This window comes from Rhizoctonia solani, chromosome 6 (assembly GCF_016906535.1).
Source record: "Rhizoctonia solani chromosome 6, complete sequence".
Classification (NCBI taxonomy): Eukaryota; Fungi; Basidiomycota; class Agaricomycetes; order Cantharellales; family Ceratobasidiaceae; genus Rhizoctonia; species Rhizoctonia solani.
Window position 1 is genome coordinate 373,846 of NC_057375.1, and position 24,408 is coordinate 398,253.

Consider the following 24,408-nt stretch of genomic DNA (forward strand, 5'->3'; position numbering starts at 1 on the left):
GTTATGACATGACCATGTTACCCAGGGGCATTGATTTTCGGAGGAGAAAATATATCATCTGGTTGTATTTTGCAGTATTTGACACGGCGGCATTATATAAAACTACGGTAGATAGCATTCAGCCCACTGGTCACCTATCTTCCATCCGTCCGTATCTAGCCGGAAGTCTCCTTGACCATTGATTACTGAGGAGTTTGGGGGGAGTGCCAAATACATGCGTAGGTCGGATGGGACCCATACGAGCCGGTGACCGTGTGAGTCCACGATCCAACCATCGGCATCCGGCAACCAGAGGTCAGAAGTGGTGTCATTGTCAAGAGCAAAAGGGACGTTGATGTTTTGGCCTGGCAAAATACGTTAGCGAAAAGATAAGTAGGCAAGACTAGAATGACGTACCCAGTATCATGTTGTCGCCTTGTGGATGCGTTGCCAAGAACGAAACGTCCCAGAGTCGAATGGTGCGGTCCCACGAGCACGAGACGAGGTGCGAGCCATCGGGTGAGAACTGGATGCACTGCACGCCACTGGTATGTCCCTTCAGAGGACCGTGTATAAGCTTGCCGTTCTCCGAGTCCCACAAACGCACAGTATGGTCCAAAGACCCAGATGCGACATACAGACCGTTGGGTGAGAACGACACAGAGTAGATCGAATGACTGTGGGCACCACCGCTTTCGCCGCAAACAACAAGCTGCTTCCCTGTCTCTGCATCCCATATAACCACTGATTTGTCATTCGACCCTGAGACGAGGCGCTTGCCATCTGGAGAGAACTCCACCGAATGAACCCAGTCCTGATGAGTATCGATTGGGCCAACGAGCGTGGTGCCGCTATGTCGGTCTAGTACAACTATCTTGCCATCAATCGAGCCACAGACAACCCGGTGACCGTCAGGAGAGATCCCAACCGACAGGATAGAGCGATCTCCTTGGAACAGTCGCGTCATTTGTTGGCCGGTGCTCACATCCCATATTCGGACAGTGCGGTCATCAGACCCTGAGAGAACGACCGTGCTGTCGGGTGAGAATCGCACACAGCTCACCCAATTACTATGCCCCTTCATCGGTCCGTGGATGTCTTGTCCCGTCAGTCCATCCCAGATTCGCAGTGTGCTGTCATATGAACCAGACGCAATGTACCGATCATCGGCTGAGTAGTCCACAGATGTAACCTCGCCCTCGTGGCCATGGAGTGGTCCGAGCATCAGCTGACCGGTCGCCACATCCCACACGTGTATCGACCCATCTTCTGAGCCAGAGACAACCCGTGTGCCGCTGCGAGAGTATCGGATGCAGATGATAGACGAGGAAAGAGGTGAGGCAGCCGGAAGAGAATTGGAGGTGTCGATGTCCTGCACGTTCCATACGCGTACCGTGCCGTCGTATGAGCAAGAGAACAGGCGAGTGCTGTCGGGAGAGAAGATGACCGAGTTGATGTAGTTGGTGTGTCCCTTGAGTGGTCCAAGTACTGTCTTGCCGGTACGCGTGTCATACACTCGGATTGTCTTGTCGAATGATCCAGAGGCAATGAAAGCGCCGTTGTGCGAAAACGCGACGCAGGATACATACCTAGAATGTCCTGTGAGTGGTCCTAGCACCGTCTGGCCAGTTTGCGGATCCCACACTCGGATCGTTTTATCTTCTGAGCCCGAGGCAATACGCGAGTCAGTGGGACAGGAGCATACTGACCAGACCGCACTGTGACCCTCGAAGGGCATGCCAACCGGTCGGCCTGTCTGTACATCCCACACTCGCACAGTCTTGTCCCGTGATCCAGATGCAAGATGCAAGCCGTCGGAAGAGAACACGACTGAGTCGACGTATGCGGTATGACCCGTGAGCGGACCATGAGCGCTGACGTCTTGTCCCAATGCGCAGATGCACACCCCTCCGTTCGCCAGGCGACAGGCGACGCGAGACCAGTCAGGCGAGAATGCAAGCGACCGACCACCGGACACGCCATCAGGAAGCAGCTGTGTGACTGCACCTCCGTTGGCGATGTCCCACACATATGAGGTACCACCATGGCTAGAAAAGGCCACCTTGGATCCGTCGGGAGACATCGCAACGCAGTCGACACCCTTTGTGCGCTCTTCGGCGAGGCTGACCACACTCTCGCCCGTCGTCGTATCGTACACCTCGATGCTGTCTGCAGTAGGTGCCACAAGTCGTCTTCCGTCTCTTGACAGACTCATCGACTTCACGCTTTGGGTCGAGACCTTCCAGGTGGCTATGAGTGCCAGTCGGCGTCGATCGATCGCCGCTCCTGTCGGCTGCACGAGTCCAGATACTCTTGGCATGTATGCTGCCGAGAGTGGCCGAGATCGGGGCCAGAACGGAAGCATGGAAGCGTAGATGTGTGGCGTGCTTTGGGACACGGGATGGTTGGCGTAGATCGATACAAACTGGGATGCGTCGTGGACTAGCTTTGTGATGTGTTCGGGTATGTTTCGCTCCTGTAACGAAGCTGGATCAGAGTGTCAAATCAAGACGAAGCTTGCAACCTACGGTACACCACTTCTCGGCGCTTTGTATGATGGATGTCGCATAACGCACGTTCTTGGTGAGGTTCATGACTTCCATCCATAGCAGCAGCCTAGAATGGAAGAAGCCGTCGATAAGCCCGATAAGGCTATTTGTGTGTTCGCTGAGACTGAGGTGGGTGGTCCAGTAGCGACATGCATATACGAGGCCGGGTGAGATCGACTGGGCGATTCGCCGATTGAGGTCTTTAACCTGGCTGTCAAGCAAGAAGGAAGAGGGTAATGCACATATGTTGAACTTCGGCTCGGCACCGTCAATGAGTCGTAAGCAGGCTTCCGCGATTGTCGCGTGGCGGGTGTTTGGGTTGCAGTAATAGTTACCAGAGCGGCCTTGCGAAAGTATGAAGTCGGGAAACGATGCATGCAAAGCGGTTACAAGTTTAGCCTTTTTCGTGACGTTCAGCACCGATCGAAGGGGACCTAGGAGCGCTTCCACTTGCTCAGCACTGTCCAATTGCAGCAGGCTCGCCATAGCGTCTAGCGACATTGGCTCTGTCGCACACACAGCCATTTCGAGCACGTCTCTCATTGTTCGCCTATTCGCCTCGTTCAGTTCACTCCCCTTGAAGGCGTTGTCGAGAATAGTCTTATAAAGCTCGTCAATCATAAGTTCGTCTCCTTTCTCCATTGGAACAGATCCCGAGTCAATGATCACCCTCACAGCCTTTTTGAGCGTTTTCATTTTATTCGCGCTTTTGATGTAGCGGCAGATGGTAGCCGCATAAATGAACAACACCCCGCAGCGTTCGATAATGCTAGTCAACTCCGAGTCTTCCAACGCAATCCCTTTCAGCTCCTTGCGCATGTATGTTCCGATGTCAGTCTTCACCATGTTCGAGTCTAGGTTATGCAATACAAGTCGGGCCTCGTCCTGCCCGTTCGATCGCCCTGTCATTCTTTCTGTTATCTCTCGCTCTGGGCGACTGGATATGAGGAATCGGATGGGGAGCGTGTGAGTAGTCGACAGGAGTAGTTCCAGTATTTGCTCAACGGCTGTCAAACTCTCGCATTCGTCCAGGGCGTCAACAACTACAATAAAATCTTCCGGAAGGGACTTCTCCACGGCTTTTAACGGGTCGATAATAAGCTTCTGGTACTGCACGTTTAGTGCTTGAGTATGGGTATCACAATCTTCTTCAAGGACATCGGCTAGTGCACGTCGGAAGGGGCGCGAGAATTTAGCAAGCTGGTATGCGATGGATGGGATTATATGCTTGACTTGACGACATTCTGCGATTGCCCTCGAGCAAAAAAAACTGGCGCCCAGTCGGTTGGATTTGTCGAGCTTGCTGCACACAGTGTATGCAATGGTCGTCTTGCCTGTGCCGGCCATTCCGTTCATCCAGCATGTCTTTCCGGTGTCTGGCATATTTGCCCATTCCATCAGTTCTTTGAGTTGTGCTTCTCGGGTTCCTGAAGTACAGCTTCCCCTCTGGACATCCAATGATTCGGCGGAGTTGTACGTTGCGGACGTGTGGGGCGACATTCTGTTCATCCGTGACTCCTTGACTAGACGTCAGAACAGGGTTTTTGACTCGATAATTTCACGCACTAATGTATGCTCCTTGATGGCCTCCAGGGCACCCATGCTCGCGTTGAGCTATTGGGAATTGGTCAGGATGATGTATGATCGTCCTATCAAGACTTACCGTGATTCTTCGTAGGTGACCGTCAATACGGCGGTAGCATTCCATTATTCCGTCAGATTCTTCCATGGCATCTATCAACCGTCTCCCTGTCTTATTTGCCTGTTTGTTGGCCACTCTCTTGGCTTCTTCCACGATTTCGCTACAGCTTGTGTAAGCGATACTATCACACTCAGACTTAAACTCCGATATACTTACTCTCGAATCCGTTTTACACTCTTCGTCATTACAAGTCCTGTTGGTTGCTCGATATGATCTGCCAGATCTTGCAATATTTCCTTTAGTCTGATACCTAATTCGTTATACCCCTCGCGCTCCTTGCATGCGTCCTGTTCAAGCGCTGATGGCATCTTGATACAGGTTTCCGATAAGAGAAGGGTTCATACCTCGTATATGTCCATAAGTCCCTTGAGACCGCTGATCGCTGACTTGAGTGGGCCGAACGCATCAGTACTCGACTCGAGGGTCGTAAGAAGGGCCCTAATTGCGGCCCAAGCGCCCGAGGGTTTTTCTGTAACACCAGGGTGGAAACCTATTGCAGAAGAGGGGCGACTATTGTCGTTAGATTTCATGCGCAGGCTTCTTATAAGCCTTTCTTTTGAGTGTTTAATCGAGTCGCTTAGGCTCATTAAGAATGGCATTATGCCGTGTTGCGGTCGTGTATCGCCCATGTGTTTGAGCGCTAAGAGCCAAGTCATATGCCCCTAGCATCAGTCACGTGATGTGGGGGTGCCAGTTGAACGCCGGTGTCCGGGTCCGGCATGAAAGCAAGGTGAAAATGAATCTGATGTGTATAACACTATAACCCATCCATGTGCTGGAATATAAATGTCGAAAAGTTGGCGTCTTGAGTTGCATACAAGTTGGGCATACTCCGAGGTCGACCTGACGTCGCAGCAATTGTGAGACGGCGATCTGCTTCACTCCGAGAGTTCTCAGCAAAAACTAAAAGTTTTATTAGCAATGATCAGGTGTAATGGAATAGGGGGGAAAGATCATGGCGTCATGAGCCCAAATGACCCCAGTGTCATGGTTTCATGAGGGATCGTTGTATGCCATGACACCATGATCCTTCCCCTTGTTTTATCACACCTTTGGTTTTTGCAGAATTTTAGAGAACATTTGTACAAAGTGAAGATATATTAGTAAAAGACGTTGAAGGTATATAAATCAATTATACGCCAGTATGATTGTATTTCTTCTCTTACCAAACCGGCACTCATGTTCTGGTACTTGCCTAACCCTGGTTTGTAACAGCTCGGACATAATCGAGATTAGTCAGATTTTAGTATGCAAACCTGTGATCTGGGATATTGTGAGGTCGCGAGGACCTGACGTCGAAGGCGAGGCTGGAGGCAGTGCCGCGTATATGGCAAGTCATTTGGCTCGTCCTAGAGTCCCGTATTCAGAAACAAGAATGAAGAACTATCTACATCGAGAGAGGATTTATATACCTACCAGAGGCCATGTTTGTGTCTATGTGTCTAATGAAAGGAGTCGAGCGAGAGCGAGTGAGATGAAATGAGTGAGACGTAGGCCGGTGGCAGTGCCACATGTGTGGCTGCGCTGCGCGTGCCTCACAGACACACCGGTCGAGTGCCTTTTGCTCAAGTTCTAGGTCTCCCTTTGTGAATAATGAAGGGAAGACCGCAATGTAGCCATTTACCTACCAGATTGATGTTGATCAACTTCTCACATCACGAAATTGTCCAACTTCTCCAATTGGGGTACCTAACACCAGAGTTCTCCGGGGGTCAAGTACCACTCCCCAGAGATGTCCGGAGATGTGTTCCGGGTACTTAAATCTCCCTAGGTAGAATTAAGCTGTATCCACTTTTTACCCATAGACACTACGATGTATGCGGCAACACCGGCACAACTCAATGAATACATACAAAATGCAATCATATCAGTACTTAAAACACCAACAGTAACCAGATGTGTCAGAGAAAGAATATTGAAAGCACAGAAAACATAATATATTCCAAGCTTGATTTTGGTGGAGCCAAGGTTGGAGAAAGCCGGTCAGACTGCTATTCGCCATAATGTATATGCAATACAAATAATGCGCTTTGCAGTGTATAATTGAGCAAGCCGAACAGGTGCGGTGGACTATTTCCCAGCCAAAATTAAAGTGGGCCAAACCAACACCCATCCAACTTATTAAAACATGAGATCCTTGTGCTGAATGCTAACCAGCACGACAGGATTGAACTGCCACACCATCTATTTGTAAGTACAAACCAAACCCGGAATTAAATTACAATACTGAGGAGCTGTAACCGAGATTATGCGCTTGCAGCCATCATAGCAAACTAGAAAGTCGTAGCTCACTAACCATTTTTCAGCTCCAGAGAGATCCACCATCAGCTGACCACTAGAGCCGCCGGCAATGATGTGATTTAGATGAAATGGAAGCCGACTGAGTGGTTCTATGGTTAAATGACGCAATTCGCCCAGCAAGCTTGATCATCTCCCTCCATCATGAGTAGCACTTGTTCCGATCCTGGCATCACCTCCACATATTGTTGGAATATATAGTGAAGCTCAATGTTCTCTCGGCCTTCATCCTACCTTCATCTGCGATAGAATTTACTATGGCTCTCAACCTTGCTATCATTGGCGGTCACGGAAAGGTTATTAATATCAGTTCATCGTTAAACGTACAGAACCTGAGCATGTAATTGATAGGTTGCTTTGCATCTCGCGAGGCTTGCTGCTAGTCGTGGCCACAAGATCACATCGGTCATTCGAGACGTATCGCACGGTCAAGACATTTCACATACTGGAGCAACCCCTCAAGTCTTATCGTTAGAGGATGCACAGGCCTCCGATTTTACAACACTCTTCACTAACCTCAAGACAGACGTCGTATACTTTAGTGCAGGTGCAGGGGGAAAGGGCGGTGAAGAACGTACCAAAGCTGTGGACTATAATGGTGCCCTCAAGATATTCGATGCGATCGACGGTGTGAACGGCAAGAAACCTCGTCTAGTCCTCGTATCCGGTCTCGACGTGGGTAACGAGGATCGTTTCCCGGAGCACTATGTAAGCTCGGAAAGCTTAAGCTTTTCCCGTTTATTGATAATGTGTTTTAGACCGAGGCAGATAAGAAAGCAATAACTGCTTCTCGCAAGGCCATACCGGCATGGTACAAGTGGAAATACGAAGCTGAGAAAGTGCTCGTGAAACGAAACTCATTCGAATGGATTATACTTCGTCCCGGAACCTTGAATGATAACCCTGGTACCGACACTGCTGACATTGGGCGAGCGAATCTTACAGAAACCATATCGGTAGGTATTGCAGATTCCCAATCTGAACTACTTGCACATAATTAATTATCACCTACGTTCCCACCCTCGGGTCGGAATTGGCTAACATAATCGTTTTATTTCTTAGAGAGAAGACGTTGCAAAAGCGTTACTTCAGCTGGCTACTGTTCCACCTAAAGCATCTGGCTTGGCGATTGATATGGGGGGAGGAAAGGAGTCTATTGGCCCTGCAATCGATGCCTTCATTAAGAAAGGTGTCTCTGACTGGCTAGGTCAAGCTTAGGACCTTGATGTATTGTTTTAAGTAGGAAAATTGATACAATCACAATTAATCTACGATTTATACGCACCTTTTACCTTCGGACTTTAGCCATTCCTACAGCCGAGCGCATTGTTAGCGCCCGGCAGTCGTGCTCGGCCAAGATAAACGTTACGGCAAGGTGTTCAATATTAATACTACTTGGTTTCATAGTGACGATTGCGCATACTATACTACTAGTACTACATCCTGCCCAAGCGTAATAATACAAACATACGACAGCATAGCCCGGAGAAATGCGTATAGGAATAAATTACCAGCCTCAAAAATCGAACCCCCAACTAGAACATGGATATCGCAGAATTAGTGACCTGCTCCGCTCTCGTCGCTGGTACTCCTCTCATCGCTAACATTAGCATCTATCCCTCGTCCAGTCACCGCCCAGAAAGACTTGTCATTCTCTCGCGATGACGTTCGTGCATGAGCATAGGGATGGGCTCGGACATGAACAGGTGTGCTGGATCGGTATCGTTTTGGTGGAGTAGGGGAAACGGGACTCCTGCGGCCATCTCGGGTTGAGCCGGCGCTCTTGTCCTGGACAGCTTTAGGCTGGGCTGAATTAACTTCAGTCTTTGGGAGGTTCTGTTGTATTTGCGCGCCAAGTGCGGCCAACTGGACCTGTAGGACCTGTTGTTGGAGTTTGGCAACGTTTGTGATTCTCTGGTCTTCGGCGGCTTTGGCTTTGAGTAGGGCTATGAGCATGTCTCGATCTCCCCGACCTTGAGCGGCATATGCGCTGAGAATTTCACGTAGAGTAGGTGGTGGTGGCTGAAGAAAGTATGAGCCTGCCGTTCTCAGTCAACTTTTAGTGCTTCGCTTACCTGGGAGAGTGCAGTTGCGAGGGCTTCGGTAGAGGTAGAGCTGGATGAGCTGGGCGCAGATGGTGGGCTTGGGGAAGTTGGCGACCGTGGTGGCGAGACATATGCGTGGGCCATTGTGAGGGATAACTTGATTGGTAGGGGGAGACGTTTGTGGCTTATATGCGTTTCAGGCGAAAGTCCCGATGAAGAGATGATGATGACCGACCGTCTAGGAGCTGCGGTACTTAATACCATACGGCTTTTCTTGTCGCCTCTTGGCGTGTACCCGTTTCAGCACCTAAGTTTATTTTGAGACATCTCGCCAAGAAATCACAGGCAGGATTCTCTATAATAAGTGAGGAGCGAGGATAATAATAGATCACAGCCAAAAATGATAGGAATTTGAATTTTTTGGCCGTATTCACCAGGCACTATTTCGGCTGATACAGACCGGGATAGGTCCCGTCACACCATCGCATAATCATGACGCGTACATTTCTAAATGGCAAACGATTTATAAGATATTTTTAGATGTATATGAACTCGTTTAATGATTTCTCAGCACGGGAATAATAGTCAATAGAGTAGACTGAACGGCGATATTAGCGGCCTTTGCTCGCTAAAATAGTTCCAGCTCCTATCTCATTGCTTGGCGTTACATCTAACTTTAGGGTCACATTCTTCCAGGACTTCGAAAAGCCTCGATTCAAGATGGGTTTCGCACGGTCCGAGGTGCGACAGCAGTGCGTTCACCTACCCCGGAAGCCGATTGGACGCCTTGGGTATGCGAGGTCCCGCCTCCAAGTCCGAGCGGTTGGCCCGACCGCAGCCGAGTTATCAAACAATGTCGCTGTGCTAATGATTCAATAAGAAGCAGTTGTAATCAATCTATCTAACTTCCGGCTAATAAACCCGAATTAACAGCTCCCGACTCCCGCCGAGTAAAAAACATCGTGCTACATTTTCCGCTCTTGAACCTTGTTTAAAACAGGAAACCATGTGGATTTGAGCGTACTATAATTGTCTATGATATAAGCTTCGAGTATTATCATAGTTATGTCATATCTCCAGGAATAGGGGTGGAGTATTATTGCTTCCCAGGTTGGTCCTAATTTCATTGTTGGTTCACGATTCGATTTTCCAATTCTTGTTTTGAGTAGTTATGAGAGGTCTCCAGTTAAATTAATGAGTGATATCACTGTTGGTTTCTTCTGAAATGTGATGGGACGGCCGCATGCTCTATCGTCGATTGACCAAATTGTCCAGGGAGTAAATCCACGTGAGATTAGTGGCTGTGTACCTCGGCTGTCTTTCACGTGACTATCGCGCCACCACTCTCGGGGTGACGCTACGATCACGACGCTCGACCATCCCGCCATGGCACGCAAAGCTGCCGTTTCACCCACAAGAGTCCCGCGTAAACGTTCACTGAAGAGGAGTACTCTATCGTCCGACTCTCTATTTGGGTTTGGAACTCAACCGCCAAGTGGTAACGCCGCTCGACAGGTGAGCTTATTTTTGTAATATCGTTTAGTTTTGCTCACATATTGTGAAAGCTTAGTGTGCCGAGGTTTAATTTGAGCCAGGGAGCAGGGCTATCATCACAAGTCCAGGTCATTGACTTGACCGAAGATGACCAAGCACCGCCGCCAATGTCAACTCCACCCATTCCTGGCCCTCCGGCTAAAAAGCCTCGGAGGATGTCACCATCGCCACTCGCAAATCCTCCTAAAATACCCGGGACTCATGAGAGCGATGCAAGTCATAGCGGGGAATCTCGGGATACGACGGGTGACGCAGAGTCATTGTGGGTAGACATTCATGCTCCAGAAACACAGGTAAAATATATTCGGCCTTCATCCCGAGACCCGGCGTATTGAAGATTTATTGCAGGAAACTCTCGCTGTCCATCCTCGGAAGGTGGAAGATGTGCGGAGATGGTTGGGCGAGGCACTTACGGGAGGCCCGGCTGGCAAATTGAGGAAGTACAGGGTGTGTTTGATTGATACCTAACCTATTGGTCGATTTCATTGCTTATGACATACGCTTAGCGAATTCTCGCATTGACAGGTCCTTCGGGATCTGGGAAGACGGCTACTCTACAAATTTTAGCTAGAGAATTAGAGGCAGAGGTAGTGGAATGGCAAGCAAACTCGGATGAATTCTCGGTCGCTGGTGATTATGGTGCGTTTCAGGGCAGTATTTTATCACAACCAAAATCAAGTCTGAACTGGACTATCTTATAGACTACGAATCGGCTACGACAAAATTAGCCTCATTTTTAGAACGTGCTGGTGTCTATGGGTCCCTATCATTGAAAGCCATTCGCGATTCAACCCCTGACCCAGAGTCCAAGGGCAAAGAAAGAAGGCTAGAAAGTAAACATAAAATACTACTACTTGAAGATTTCCCGTCGATCTCTCACCCGCGCGTTCGCGGCGCATTTCACGCTGCTCTCACCAGATTCGCGGAAGCGGTTCCTCCATCTACCGCAGTCTCAAGCCTCGTGTACCCCCCTCTGGTTCTGATCATTTCGGATGCTGGCCTACGAGCAGACGATACGTCGCCGTACTCAAATTCCCACAGGGATGATGTTTTAGACATCCGATCTGTCCTACCGCCGGCTTTACTGGGGTCCCATTACGTCACTCAGATCAAGTGTGTGCTGTTCGCCTCTTGTTCACCACACTACTTACGATATTCTGATTAGGTTCAACCCTGTAGCAGCAACCTTTATGCGCAAAGCCCTCATATCTGTCATTTCTTCTCATCTCTCCCTACCAAGCTCTTCCAATAGCAAATCGAAATCCCATGGCTTGCCAAAGGAGACGATTGATGCTCTCATCGAGGCAGCCAATGGCGATATACGAAGTGCCATAACAGGGGTACAATTCGCATTCACGGCCACAAGTAAAGGGATTTCTCAGGAGGTCGGGCGCAAGAAGAGTAGTGTCAAGGGCAAAGGTGGAGCGAAGGGTGAGCGGGATGCTGCCTTGAAGGTTATGTGAGACAGTGCTTCTGTTCACCCGTCCAGTCGAAGCAGAACTAACATTCCATGTAGGTTCTCCGCTATCACTAGAAGAGAGCAAGCCCTCGCTCTTTTTCATTTGCTGGGAAAGGTTTTTTACAATAAAAGTTTGTATGATGCTATGATCCCTGCCGGTATTATAGTAACGAGTCGTGTTTAGGATATGGAGACCCAGACGAGCCTGATAAAGCTCCGATCCCATTGCCAAAACCGCTGCCAAAGCACCTCTCGGAATTCGAAAGGAGACTTTCCAAGGTGGACGTCTCGGTGCGCGCAATCTCGCTGAGTCATAGTTAATACTAACGGGTGAACGATAGGCCCTTCACGCCGATTCGCCTGTAGACTCATCCCTATTTTCTCTTTATATACAACAAAACTATACCCAGTTTTGCGATGATATTGATGAATGCTACGGCCTGGCAGATGCCCTGAGCGAGGCCGATGGTGGGATGGGTATTTTAGATGAGAATGTGAGTCGTATTCTTTCACAATTCTCGAATCGGTCGCTAAATCTTACTTTCAGCTGGTCATTTCTTCCGCATTGTCCCAGCATACATTCCAGCACATTGCGCGCAGTGCTCTGCTTGCTCTTCCCTCCCCCGTCCCCCGCAGATCGCAAGTCACACGGAAACCCGCGTGGTTCGCCGCCCGCGCCAAAGAAAGAGAAGCAGAAGGTGCTGTTGAAGATGCAAAGCGGTGGTTAATCGAACATGGGGGTACCAATGGCCTGGGGTGTGGGTATTGGGATAGGAAGAGCGTGGTACTCGATGCTGGAGGTCTATTAGGAAAATTCGGCCCAAAAGGTGTGTTGAATTACACTTTGTTCACGAGTTGGGACTGATTAATTACAGTCGTCACATCATCAGTATTATTTAGCCAGCTTAAATGGGATATTTCCACCTCTCAGCAGGCCGATACTCTAGACGAAGAAGAAAGCGTTACGGCAGGCGTAGATGTCGCAGAAGCTGACATCGAGGCGATGGAGAAACGTGCGGCGGGGGTTGGAAGAGTCAAGGAGGAAAAGGAAGAAAAGGGTTATTTGAGTGACGATGATATTGACGACTTTTAAGGCAGGGCCAGGGTAAATTATAGTTTATATGTATGATCTTGGGTCATTTTACCCCATTTTTCTCCCCATGTATGATGTATTTGGTTAATGTATACCATTTCATGAAGTCCTACTATCTTCGGAAACCGTACAAGATAGTTTACGATAGTTTGTAAAGCTACAAATACTAACGGCGAGTCCAGAGTGATCAGACTATGTTCCTGGTTCATGCGACATATGGATTGCAAATTATATTTCACCACGTGGGAATAAAGGTGTATAAGATCTATGGTTAGCGTGGTTTAAATGTACATCACATGCATATGGATGAACATAATAACATGGAAGGTGCATATAGGAGTGCTCATATAAGGATAAATAGAACCAGGTGTACAGTGTTGGAAAGCGGTACAAATATCGAGCATAGGGTGGCAAAAAGAAAATGCCCAAATAGAATATACCCAATAGAGATTGGTGCATAATAGCACCAAGGAGATCCAATAGCTTAAATAAATATTTTTTGATCCCGCTCATCAGGCGCGGTGATCGAAGATTTATCCCAACGAAACGGTTGCGCCATGTATGAATGCATTGGTTGCGCATGATACCACGCTTTGCGCGACAGCGCAGCTCGTAACAGCCTACACACCCATGTCGTTAGCATCTCGTGTATTCCTAACTAGGGAACAGCACCGCCGGAGCTACGACTTACCGGCTGGCGGAGAACAATTGCATTCACCCTAATCCGATGTTCGGTCGGCGAATTCAATTCGGTCGCAAGAAGATTATTCAATTGTTGCAAGGCGGTGTCAGATGCCTATCCCAAATCAAGTCGGTTAGTTTGTTTTCCTCAGTTTATAGTATTACTAGGAAGAAATGAGACACTTACGCTAGGCTGGCCGATTCGAGAGCCGTATAGGGTCGGTAGCCCGTAGCCTCCAACTACTAATGGTTTCCCAGGACGGGAAACATTGATCACACAGCCCGTACCGTAAAGTTCAGCTCCATTGCGCAGCAAACTACCAAATGCTGGGAGTTTCAAACCTTTGTGAGTCTAATGGAACTTCGAAGGGGTTTGGTTATAGTGAAATGCTTACCAGAGGCGATGAAGTATGAGGATGAAATATTGGTTCCGAACACTCGATCCCAATCTTCGACTTCATGGGTTTGCTGCGACGGCGGATCGGTGTAACTGGACCCCGGTCTACTGAAAAAGCTGTCCCATGACGCACGTTTTCCCTGAGAGGCTGAGTCTTTCGAGTTGACGTTGATGAGCTAGACATACAGCCAAAAACGTGAGTTGGGTCGCTCCCCAGACAGACAACAAAAAATCTAACCAGGTTGACCTGTTGCTCCTACAAAAGGGCATTTTCTTAGGGTGACTTAAGGTCATTATATAATGAACAACGTACCCGAGTTTCTATGATGCGAACTGCATTCGCAATGCTTGCCTTGTTCGCCTCATCCATGTTGACAAACGTCTGGCCTGGACATTGTTCTTCTCCAGGTACGTCGTTGTCACTCAAGAACGGCTGACAGACGTATATATGCGCTCCAGACCGAGAAAGAATATCGGCTAGCGGGTTGATAATCTCCGCTTCAGAGCCAGTGACTGGAAATGCTCATTTCAGGCATTGTTCCCAACCAAGTAGGGTAAACTTACCGACGACCACCCAATTCCGGACATCGAAGAGTGCGATGGATGGCAGAAACTCCATATGAGCGATCTGTTACTCGTCGATGAGGTGAGAGGGCAGGCCGGTGGTGAAGTCGGTGAGCAATCGGGGCGCGCTTCTTATATACCCCTCAAGACTAGCCGGCCGAACTAATCGGTGAAAGAAGACCCGGTTCACTTTTAGGGTACCAATGTTGTCCCGAAGTATCCCGGAGTGAAAGAAATTCTGCCGCGCGCAACGCACATGCCGGGATGCGAGGGGATTGACAGCTCGAGACGCGTCAGTGATGATGGCGTATGGGCAGAGAACTCCTTTCTGGAATAGCAAGGTCACGATGTGCGAAATCAGAAACTGTGAAATCAAAGGTGTAGTGCCCGGAGAAGCTCCAGACCGACGGCTCCAGGTCAATGCGGCGCGGGCGTGGAACAGCACCGAGCCCCCCCGTGCTTCCAGTCGGCGTTACGTGCATTCCGGTCACGTGTCATTATGAGATCACGTGAATCTCAGGGTGATGGGCTGGATTTGGAACGCACCTTGCGATGAACCAAGACTAGGCACTCGGGGCCATTCGATTGTATATTTCTCTGGGAACTTTGTATTAATTTGACTTTGTGCCTGAATATGCTGCAAAACTCATGGAACTCAATTTCTCCGGTGGAGCTCATGGTCCAGCGTGCATGTGACCCCTCACTTCACGAGCCAAATTATGCGTTGAACTTGGAGCTGGTCGAATACATCAAAAAGAAGAAAGCGAATACGTGAGATATCTAGTTTAACTCCATCTTCGTATGTTCTCACCTTTTTTAGTCCTCGCGAGGCTGCCATGGCCATAGTGCACAACATTAATCATCGGAACCCACACGTGTCCATTCTTGCCTTGAACCTCTTACAAACCCTGGTTAACTCGCTCGGTCACCTTTTTCATCTCCAGATCGCGACGAAAGAATTCTTGAATGAGCTAGTCCGACGTTTCCCGGAAAGGCCACCACCGTTCCCCGGCCCAATTATGACACGTATTCTGGACTTGATTCACGAATGGAGGGAGACGATATGCAAAGAATCTCGATGGAAGGAAGACTTGGGAAACATCAAAGACATGCATAGACTTTTGGGGTACAAAGGTTTGTATATCGGTCAAAACGATCCTAGCCACACTCATAGTCTTCAGGGTATCGATTCCGGGATGCCCCAAGGACGACTCAAAATTTGCAACCCACCGAAGCTACCGCTAATCTCAAGAGTCCGGAGGAATTAGAGCAAGAGGACCGAGATGCTCAATCTGCGGTAGGGCCAAAGTTATTCGCAGGGAAGCTGGGTCTGATCGATATCCACAAGCTAGAAATTACAAGAACTTATTCGAAGAGGAACACCTCGCGATTTGGCAGCTGCACAAGAATTGATGAAGAGCCTTTCTGGAGCGGTCAGTGCATCCGATTGTCATTACTAACCGAGACCAACATTGTGTCCAGAATCCCGAATCCAAACCAGACTACCGAAAACAAACCATGCACGAACTGGATAAACTGCAGGCCAAGGTTGGTCTTTATCCTGTTGTATCTTCAGGGCTGATCGACGCTCGTTGACAGGTGATCTTACTGAATGAGCTTCTTGACAATTTCGATGTGTCACGAGGGGAGAAATTCGCCAAAGGTGATGCGTACGATGTAAGCATCAAGATCCCGATATTTTATGTGAAACCGCTCACTCTAATCTTGTGGGTATAAAGCAAGTCGCTGGCGTCTTACGGCAGGCCAGACCCAAGATTCAAAAATGGATCGGGGAAGCTGAAGAGGGTGACCCAGAGTCTCTTGGTTAGTTCCGGTCAATGGCTATCGAAATGTCCGTGGAGTTAACGAGGCTTCATTTACACAGATACCTTTCTTCACATGAATGATATGATTAACAACGTTATTGAGCGGTACGAGCGGTACCAAAAAGGGGACTACTCGGCGACCATCGAGCCAGTAGCGTCTACATCAAATACGAATGCGTAGGTCCCTTGGTTCGAACTTTTGACACAGACAAATTTAGTAGCTTCAATATAGGCCCAAAGATAATTTAATAGACTTCTTTGGGGACGATGAAGCGTCTGCCACACCTGCGTCATCTGGTCCAGCAAACGACCTAGACGGGTTGTTCGGCTCTTCAACTCCTGCTGCTCCAACTAGTTCCTCCACCTCCCCTCCACCTCAATTGAACGCTCGAGCCAACGTTATGGCCGCATTCAACCAACCCCAAGCATCACAACTGAACCAATTTGGCACACAGCCATTTTTCTCTCCCACTCCTCAGTTCGGTGCCCCTGCCCAAACTGTGGTTCCACCCCACCTGGGTAGTGGAGCCGCGTCCCCGTTCGGTGGGGCGGCCACGCCCACGTCTCAGTCTCAATTCGGGGGCATCATGCTCCCTACAACTCCTCGCCCTAGCTCTGCTACTCCCTCTGCCCCGCCTCCGCCACAACAGCAGCCACAGCAGGGGGCCAAGGACCCGTTCGCGGATCTGGCAGGTTTGTTTTGACATGTTTGCTTTTAGTGGTAAGCACTTGGCAGGCTGGTTCCGTTAGCGGGGTTTGCACATCCCATATATGCTGTGTGTACCGGTACGATTGTGCTCCAGGATTAATAGAATATTCGGTATCGATGAGCCATCTCTGGCGTAAATCTGCAGTTCGAGTCATCGACCCCAAGATACTCGGCCAAAGATGAGTGTGTACCAAGTGTCGATTTGAATTCTTTCCATACTTTCCATATCTCATCTTGCAGGCGTGCGTTTCCTTATATCTCTAAAATATCGACCTGGGCCCGAATCAGGTGGCTCGTAGTTTTGCTGGGTCTCTAAATACCGCTGATACATGACCGTCCCTACCGTTGGTACGCCACCAGAAGCGAGCCTTTAATATCGCCGAGTCTAAATATCCAACTGTCTCTGTGCAAGGTACTCGATCATTGTTATTACTTCTATACGTCCTTAAGTTCTCAGCATATCTGGGTAACAAGATCTCATTTTCTTTGTATTTCACCCTGAGTTCTTCTCATTTTGACAAGACGGCGTCGAAGAGAACACTAATAGCATTTGCGAAAGGTGTAGTGGCTCGTCTTCAGCCACGTAGATCATAAGTGCGTCGCTTTCCCTTTAAATGTAGAAATAGCTATTGAAATGCGATAAATAACGCTGGTTCACAATGGGGTATGCATATGAGATAAGAGAGTAGCGCGAGCAGCTTGAACCTATGCTAATGTAGATACTTATCGGAGCCCTATTTCAAATATAGGCCTTTTCACTACTTCTAGGGCTGAAAACATCGCACATTCCCTGATAAATATAATTATAGCATATAAACACTGCTGTGATGAAGCTAACTAAAGTTTAATGAGGCTATTTAGGTCGGTTTAGCGGCCTGAAGAATGCACGCCGCAAGGGTCCATTTAATCGACCCCGTTTACGCGCAATCGCAAGTCCCGCAAGGCGGTGCAGGGCCTGCAGACGAGTTAGCAGCTGGTATCGTCGAGGAACACAGGTGTAGCGTAGGCTTACCAACTCGATGAAGAACTCGATCATAAATGCGGCAGCGAGTGTGGGAAGAACCGACCACCTGTGATAGCGTTAGAGGTCAGATGCTTTTAATTTTGAGGTTGGCTGAATAATTAATTACTTTAATATCCACTTGAAAACCCCAGCTTGTAGATATTCGTCGTACTCCGCGACCCACAATGATTGATAATGGCCAATATTTAGCAGGAGAAGAAAAAGTAGAGCAACGCCCATTAAAATCCGTGTGAGGATGATACCCCACTGGAAACGATCTGAAAAAGATCTGTCAGTTATTCGTTAATGACCATTTACTTAATACGTACCTCGTGGCTTAGAGTGTATCCGATTCATTATCCCCAGAGAAATGAGGATTATTGCCGCGAGACCGGCTATATAGCGAGCCCCTAGCACGCTGGATCCCAGTAGCTTGTCAATAATCTTAGATAAGAATGGATCAGAATGGGCCAATAAATGAGAGGGGTTTACATATATACTAACCTGTTCAGAATGATAAGAGGAAGGCGCCGCATCGTAGGGTAGGTGCATGTCCTACATGATTGAGTTAGTTTCAATGCGGGGCACAAACATTGAAGACCTTAGGCGGCGAACCTCAATAACAAGTGTAGAATTCGCTTGATAGTACTGTTGAATTTTGACTTGTGTCTCAGAGTCAATTACCTTACTTCCTCCCATAAAAGTCTTGAATCACACTGATCAGTATACCACGATGGTCCCCGTTTCAAACGAATTCACCTCATAAACCTTTAGCATAATTTTGAGGTAAAGCTGCATGTACCATATCGTAATAACGTCAGAATCTTCCTCAGAGGCATCGAGGGGGGCAGATCCATTGTGCGTGAGCCTCGCGCGCAGCTCATTGAACTCGTCCGCCCACTTCAACCCACGCTTGAGTAGGAACCATTTGATAGAGCTGTTTTCCGCTGAATTGCTGTCAGTGGGATCTATTTCTTCCTGCCACAGCTTGGTATCAAACTTGTCGAAAGTTTCTGTTGCGGTTGACAGGTAGCTCTGTATGGTGTTATTCCTATGACTTGAGACAAGCCATTATGTGCGACTTACCGTCAGCAAGAATTGGTTTTTGACCCCTAGAAACATAAGTCAGGTGGTATGCGATCAAACGACTACAGAGAAACCCACCAAGTAGAAGCAGCATGATAGATAGCATAAAGGGAAGATGCAGTAGCAGCCACATCATTTGTCGAAGACCACTTCCTTTAGGGTTTCGATTGGCAGTAGGTCCTTCAAAGTACAAGTAGGCCAATAGATAGACGATGATCGCCGCAGAAGCGAGATTGGTATACACTTGTTCTCCCAATTCAGGTGCAGCAATGACTGCGTAAAATGTGCCGGCTATCCCATTTATGCCCTACATCCGCGTTGTTTAGTTTGCCTTTCACGAATCTATGAGATAGCCTACCTCTCCAAGTATGACCGTCGTAATTCCTTCTAATCTCTCACGAAGTTGCACATTGGAGCGAGGAATCGGCCAAATTCGTTTCTTGCGGGCGGAGGTAGACTGCGATGACTGGCCATTCGAGGACACTGGTTGCAGCTCATGCAATTCAGGCTGAGCTGGAACATATTCATGAGAAGTGTCTTTTGAGCTATTTGACCATTTCAAAGGCCCAAAGCTAATATCCTGCCATTTTAGGTGTTCCATAACTCCATGTAGTAGAACCTCTGATACCAATCCAGCAGCCCATAATATGAACTTGAGCTTGGCACCAGAAACGGTCTTCCCCCTCGATGACAGTGTCACCACTGCTGCGGCCCAAAACATACTGTTCGAGACTGCCAGTCCTACCGGAAGAACACGGAGCTTCAATGGGACCGACAGCTTCAGTTCTTTAGCGGTACGGCGAGCATAGTTTAACACTAAATCAACGTAATCAAGACCGAGATCCTACGAGAAAATTTGCATCATTAATACTCACCAAATATATGCTGGAACCAATGTATCGCGCTGAATTAATGCATATTGAGAAATTGTTCCGCTCACTAGAACTGTAGTTCTTACCGGCTTGCAGCAAGGGCGAATGCGATCACTCTCATCGAATAGGAAGCTATTCTATCTTTCTGATATCGATCGGGATCAAACATCTGATCCACCGTTTGTGGATCCAGCCTGTCCGCCCCAGGGGATTTCAAGATGTAGGCGGTAACGTCGTACCCTGCTCTCGTGATGAAAAACTTTCTGTTAGGCGAGGTGAGTAAGTTGCATACCACGAGTGGTGGCAGCCAAGAGCCCAAATATAACCAGTTGTAGGAAGAGCGAAAGAAGATGGAACCTAGTACAATTCAGTTTCAAAGATCATATATTAAAGCAACACACTGCCTTACCAGTCGTTGGTGTAGAAATGAATGCTGTACAAAGTCTAGTTTGACTTTGATCAGGATGCTTGGAATTTCTCGCTGGGTCTCTGCACCTACCTGGGACGCCCACAGCCACCAAACCACAAGAAAGAATGCGATATAGGACACAGTGTCCTGATAACCGCAGCCATTTTTAGTATAGTATCGCCAGAAAGATGCAAGAAGCTTACCCAAGCGTCATTAAAATTACCGTTCCTGTGTTTGGTCAGCCTTTGTAATATCATCGGATATACGCTATAACCTACTGTGTGAGAGTCGAGAAAGTAGCTGTCCAAGCCAGATCGTAAAACTCAGAGAAAAAAGAATATTAGTAAGCGGAGAAAGTACCACCGAGGGGGGGAAATACACACCAGGTTGACCCAGGTGGGACCGGCATGGGTTTGTAAGGTTTCACTTATCGTCCACTACTGTAAATACGAACGTCGATGGCGACCGTGTCGCCGAGGTAATGACAATCCGTAAAACACTCGATTGTTGTGGTTGAAAGTAAAGACAGTTATCAGAAGATCCCCCCCCCGGGACCTTATAAGGTCAACGGGGTTCGTACATGAGTAAGCGGAATAAACCAAACGAGAGTATATAGTTAGAAATCAGATACAAACAATAGAGAAGAGTGACAGGTGGGCCGAGGTGGTAAGTCGGGTGAGCATAGCCGACTCGATTATGTAAGGGGTTCGCATATAGTAGAGTAAATATACGAATATCAGGCATTCCTCATCAGAGAAAAAGGAAATGTCTACGTAGACGCCTGTAGACGTTTGTAGCATTGGATCACCAGTACCTCTACGTAGAGGTCCATATTTCTACCGTAGCGGTCTATATTTCTACTGTAGACGCCCCTTTCTACGATGTAGTTGTTTGACCAACCCTATACGTATCCTTTGTTATCTACCGTAGACTCAACAGTTGCTGTACACGTTTGAATGATCGTAGATTAACTAAATGTGATTCTCAACAGGCATGCAACGTATATACACGCGTGTGCGATGGAAAGAAAATACGACCGGAGAAAATATAGATTTTGGGGGCAAATAAAATAGTGCTTCAATAAACTCACACCCCAACGAGAGCCGGTCTCCTCGTTCTCTTTCTCAGCTCAGGCTCATTATTGGTATTCCCACCCACGCGGGACTTCCGTTTGCTGCCACTATTTTCTCCATTTCTGTTTCTCCCAACTTTGCTTGCCCCCTTGCGTCCATATTCTTTGTCCTTCTGCGCCTCTTTGCTCTCTGCCTTGGGCGCATCTTCCGTGCTGAGGGGCTGTCAAACGGTGGACCGTAGTCAAAATATTCTTGGCGTTCTCGGTGTTGCAATTGTCTTCTTTGCACCCCTTGATGCCGGTTCGCCCTCTCCCTTGTCCACCTCCTCTCCCTCGCCTGCCTTGCTTGAGGCCTTGCCTATGACCGGCGCTCTCTCCGCCCCCTTCCCGTTCCTATCTTTGCGTTTCCTGCCGGCCCGCCCATTCTCCTCGCCACCAGCTGTCCACCCGTTGTTGGGCCCGACTTTGATCACGTCCAAAGCCTTGCCCGATTCCTGCTTTCCCTCTCCCTTGGCATTGATATCCGCGTTGGCATTGACATCGGGGTCGGTATCAGTGCTGGCGCCAGCAGCCGCACTACCCTCCTCATTTTTGCTCCCTTCCTGCTCCTCCTGCTCCTCCCAATTGTCTTTGCGTCGTTTTTTGCTCCCACCCCAACTATTTAACTCGCTTTTGCTATCCGCCTCACCCTTGCAATCCATCAAGGGCCCAGGTTCCAAACAGACGATATCCTTAATTGAGAGCCGGCGGCTATTTGCCTTGGCTTTGGACTTTGCAATCATGGCAGGCTTGATAGGTGCTTGTTTACTGGTTCAAACGGGATGTAGTTAGTGATGAAGAAAACATGTAGATAGTAAATAACCACTTACATTCCACGTTGGTACATACCTGTCTGGATACAATCAATTGCGTCTGGGTCAACTTTGGCCAGGGTGAGCAGGTTGTCTAAATGATCCTTGTAATATTCTTCCAACATCTCCCTAACAATCGTGTCGTCGTGTTCTTCCTCGTTGCTGTGATATGTTTCAAGTAGAAAGTGAATCTTTTAGATGATACCCATATTGGCGTCAACCCTAGGTTCCAACATTAAAATGAACTTACAATTGCGCAAAGGAGGGCTATTGTTGGCAGCGGCATTTTCACAAACATCTTGGAAAATTTTGTCCCAATTGGTGGCTTGCCCTTTTGTTTGGTAAAAACTGTCACATCACATGCGGTTTGCAGGAACGGGTGTTTGTAGTACCCTGTACGCGGCTTTGCACCAGGCTGTTGTAAATAGTAAATACCTGATAAATCCCACATATCCGATAAAGCTACGTACTTGCGTATGGAAGCCATGGTTTAAAAGTTTTTCAATTTTAGTTTTACCCTGTGCAGGGGCTCTTGTCAGACCATATTCCCCGGGAATCTTTGGCTTGATTGCGTCCTTCAGCTTTCCTTGCCAGCTAGTAATACAATATTTAATCTGCAAAGTGTTCAGGCGCTACTCCCGTTGTGTAATAAACATGAGTTGCTCACCGCTCGTAGTTTGTTGATACTTATAGAATAACAATTCAAGGTAGGATCATCAACAACCCTGCTGGCGCAGAAACGCCACGTACGTGCGATCAACTCGTCGAGTTGCTTTGGTTCGATAAAAAATCCCTCAGTGAGAAGGATAGCAAAAACTTTGTCAAGGGTGGCCTCTAAAATCTCCCAAACCAACCCTTGATAGTCGCTTGACTTGGATTTCCCTTTTTTTTTCTATAAACAGCTAGTTGGTTCAATTTTAATTGTCAAAATACTTGTCAAAATACTCGCCGGTCCATCTTTGTCACAGCTTGTTTCTCCCAGTTCATATACCGTGCTGTCTTGCTCAATTTGCTTGAGTTCTGCCTTTTTGTCATCAGAATCCACATCCCAGTCAATGGCAGTCACCAAATCAGAATGAGCAAGACGGGGTCGTGCCGGGGGAGCATCTCGGAGCCTGTTAGTGGTTGCCATGATGGACAATGTGGGTATATGCTTCTTGAAGGGGGCAGGACGGTGGGAATTAACGATCACGGGAGTATTATTGCGATTTGCTGAGGATAACAAGGGCTGCCGTGGCAATATACGAGACAAGGTTGTTGATAGAGAAGATGGGTTTAATAGCCCAGGAGAGCTTGAGCGAACCAAGAGCGCAGTCGATACACTTGATGCCCAAGATTCGCTTCTAATATGAAGACGTGTGCCCCCCTTGTACAGAGGTCCTAGAGAGTACAATTAGCGTCTGTTTCTAATGGTAATATTGCATACCTTTCCGAGTCTTTGTCCCCTTTGCATTACTAGGGTTGTCTGCCTGGACCGTACCCAAATCTTGAAGCTACTGCAAGTAAGTAGTGGATAAGGCATATATTAACCAATACCATACCTCTTCATTGCTAGTAAGGCCCCCAACTGTGCTTTCTGCAGCTTGCACGGTGGGCGCCAGTGTCAAACGCATGTTGCCGTTCTCCCAAACCATTCTCAGCTCCTTCAACAAGAAGTTGAAATGATTGGCCCGGCGGTTGCGCATTGCAATATTTGCAACTAGCTGAGATTTGAGCGTGGCCTCATTGACAGTTGCGTTACCAGATGAAGGGAGTAGCTTATTTGCGGCAGCTCCCTTATGAGCTAGTTGGTTAAATTAGCGTAAAACAAACACAACCAAGTTGAAATGAACACACCATTTGCTTGAGCATTTGTCTTCACAGTAGCTTTGGCACTTGCGGTAGCAGTAGATCCAACCTTGGCCCCCCTCTTTATGGGAGGCGCGGGTGTATCCTCTTTGTCCAAGTCGGACCCACTCTTGTTATTGACGGCTGAATCGTCCCTTCCATCCTCCTCGTGGACCTCCTCGTGGAGTTGCTGCTGAGAGAGCATCTTGTACTGCTCTTGAATGTTCTCCTTGCGTTTCTTGGTTTCCCGGAATCGCCTAAGCCAATCCATGTCTTTGTCTGTGCCGGCCGGTGAGTTGAGGTACTAATACAGGTCGGACAAACTCACCATTCTGTTCAGCGCGTTTTGCGCGTGGTGGGTCCATGCGTAGTGTCCGTTTTGAACCTGAATCTACCATTTTTTGCTAAGAGTGGGGGAGGGGGGACAAAAGA

General features: G+C 48.1%; 8 protein-coding genes across 8 annotated transcripts; 3 read left to right on the forward strand and 5 right to left on the reverse strand.

Annotated features, from left to right (window-relative positions):
- Nucleotides 1-102: 102 nt before the first annotated feature.
- On the reverse strand, nt 103-4,760 carry RhiXN_05580 (peptidase C14; the record flags this gene model as incomplete). Its single annotated transcript, XM_043325396.1, has 7 exons — nt 103-344; nt 397-2,455; nt 2,508-4,046; nt 4,095-4,142; nt 4,192-4,330; nt 4,387-4,517; nt 4,575-4,760. 7 exons carry the CDS (start codon nt 4,758-4,760, stop codon nt 103-105), a joined length of 4,344 nt encoding a protein of 1,447 aa, XP_043180828.1.
- A 2,025-nt stretch (nt 4,761-6,785) lies between these two features.
- On the forward strand, nt 6,786-7,746 carry RhiXN_05581 (NAD(P)H-binding family protein; the record flags this gene model as incomplete). The annotated part of the gene is made up of 4 exons (XM_043325397.1): nt 6,786-6,824; nt 6,880-7,236; nt 7,287-7,484; nt 7,591-7,746. The coding sequence occupies 4 exons, from the start codon at nt 6,786-6,788 to the stop codon at nt 7,744-7,746; spliced, it is 750 nt and encodes a 249-aa protein (XP_043180829.1).
- A 339-nt stretch (nt 7,747-8,085) lies between these two features.
- On the reverse strand, nt 8,086-8,717 carry RhiXN_05582 (uncharacterized protein; the record flags this gene model as incomplete). Its single annotated transcript, XM_043325398.1, has 2 exons — nt 8,086-8,550; nt 8,604-8,717. The coding sequence occupies 2 exons, from the start codon at nt 8,715-8,717 to the stop codon at nt 8,086-8,088; spliced, it is 579 nt and encodes a 192-aa protein (XP_043180830.1).
- A 1,242-nt stretch (nt 8,718-9,959) lies between these two features.
- RhiXN_05583 (cell cycle checkpoint Rad17) lies at nt 9,960-12,679 on the forward strand (the record flags this gene model as incomplete). Its single annotated transcript, XM_043325399.1, has 11 exons — nt 9,960-10,088; nt 10,139-10,420; nt 10,476-10,574; nt 10,634-10,766; nt 10,829-11,240; nt 11,293-11,586; nt 11,644-11,717; nt 11,771-11,877; nt 11,928-12,080; nt 12,134-12,413; nt 12,462-12,679. 11 exons carry the CDS (start codon nt 9,960-9,962, stop codon nt 12,677-12,679), a joined length of 2,181 nt encoding a protein of 726 aa, XP_043180831.1.
- A 533-nt stretch (nt 12,680-13,212) lies between these two features.
- Nucleotides 13,213-14,376, reverse strand: RhiXN_05584 (short chain dehydrogenase; the record flags this gene model as incomplete). The annotated part of the gene is made up of 8 exons (XM_043325400.1): nt 13,213-13,299; nt 13,371-13,475; nt 13,548-13,600; nt 13,649-13,687; nt 13,756-13,933; nt 13,996-14,013; nt 14,071-14,270; nt 14,322-14,376. The coding sequence occupies 8 exons, from the start codon at nt 14,374-14,376 to the stop codon at nt 13,213-13,215; spliced, it is 735 nt and encodes a 244-aa protein (XP_043180832.1).
- Nucleotides 14,377-14,955: 579 nt separating this feature from the next.
- Nucleotides 14,956-16,851, forward strand: RhiXN_05585 (ADP-ribosylation factor family; the record flags this gene model as incomplete). Its single annotated transcript, XM_043325401.1, has 9 exons — nt 14,956-15,092; nt 15,142-15,455; nt 15,503-15,618; nt 15,674-15,754; nt 15,804-15,869; nt 15,921-15,998; nt 16,061-16,145; nt 16,207-16,324; nt 16,380-16,851. 9 exons carry the CDS (start codon nt 14,956-14,958, stop codon nt 16,849-16,851), a joined length of 1,467 nt encoding a protein of 488 aa, XP_043180833.1.
- Nucleotides 16,852-17,709: 858 nt separating this feature from the next.
- On the reverse strand, nt 17,710-20,635 carry RhiXN_05586 (low temperature requirement protein LtrA; the record flags this gene model as incomplete). The annotated part of the gene is made up of 17 exons (XM_043325402.1): nt 17,710-17,811; nt 17,869-17,926; nt 17,987-18,137; nt 18,189-18,303; nt 18,364-18,414; nt 18,475-18,564; nt 18,619-18,894; nt 18,946-18,971; nt 19,024-19,252; nt 19,304-19,761; nt 19,821-19,849; nt 19,904-20,057; nt 20,110-20,174; nt 20,227-20,261; nt 20,317-20,373; nt 20,430-20,454; nt 20,610-20,635. The coding sequence occupies 17 exons, from the start codon at nt 20,633-20,635 to the stop codon at nt 17,710-17,712; spliced, it is 1,947 nt and encodes a 648-aa protein (XP_043180834.1).
- A 905-nt stretch (nt 20,636-21,540) lies between these two features.
- Nucleotides 21,541-24,374, reverse strand: RhiXN_05587 (uncharacterized protein; the record flags this gene model as incomplete). The annotated part of the gene is made up of 10 exons (XM_043325403.1): nt 21,541-22,105; nt 22,168-22,340; nt 22,400-22,564; nt 22,620-22,763; nt 22,817-23,041; nt 23,141-23,529; nt 23,576-23,642; nt 23,691-23,932; nt 23,986-24,255; nt 24,305-24,374. The coding sequence occupies 10 exons, from the start codon at nt 24,372-24,374 to the stop codon at nt 21,541-21,543; spliced, it is 2,310 nt and encodes a 769-aa protein (XP_043180835.1).
- Between the last annotated feature and the right edge of the window lie 34 nt (nt 24,375-24,408).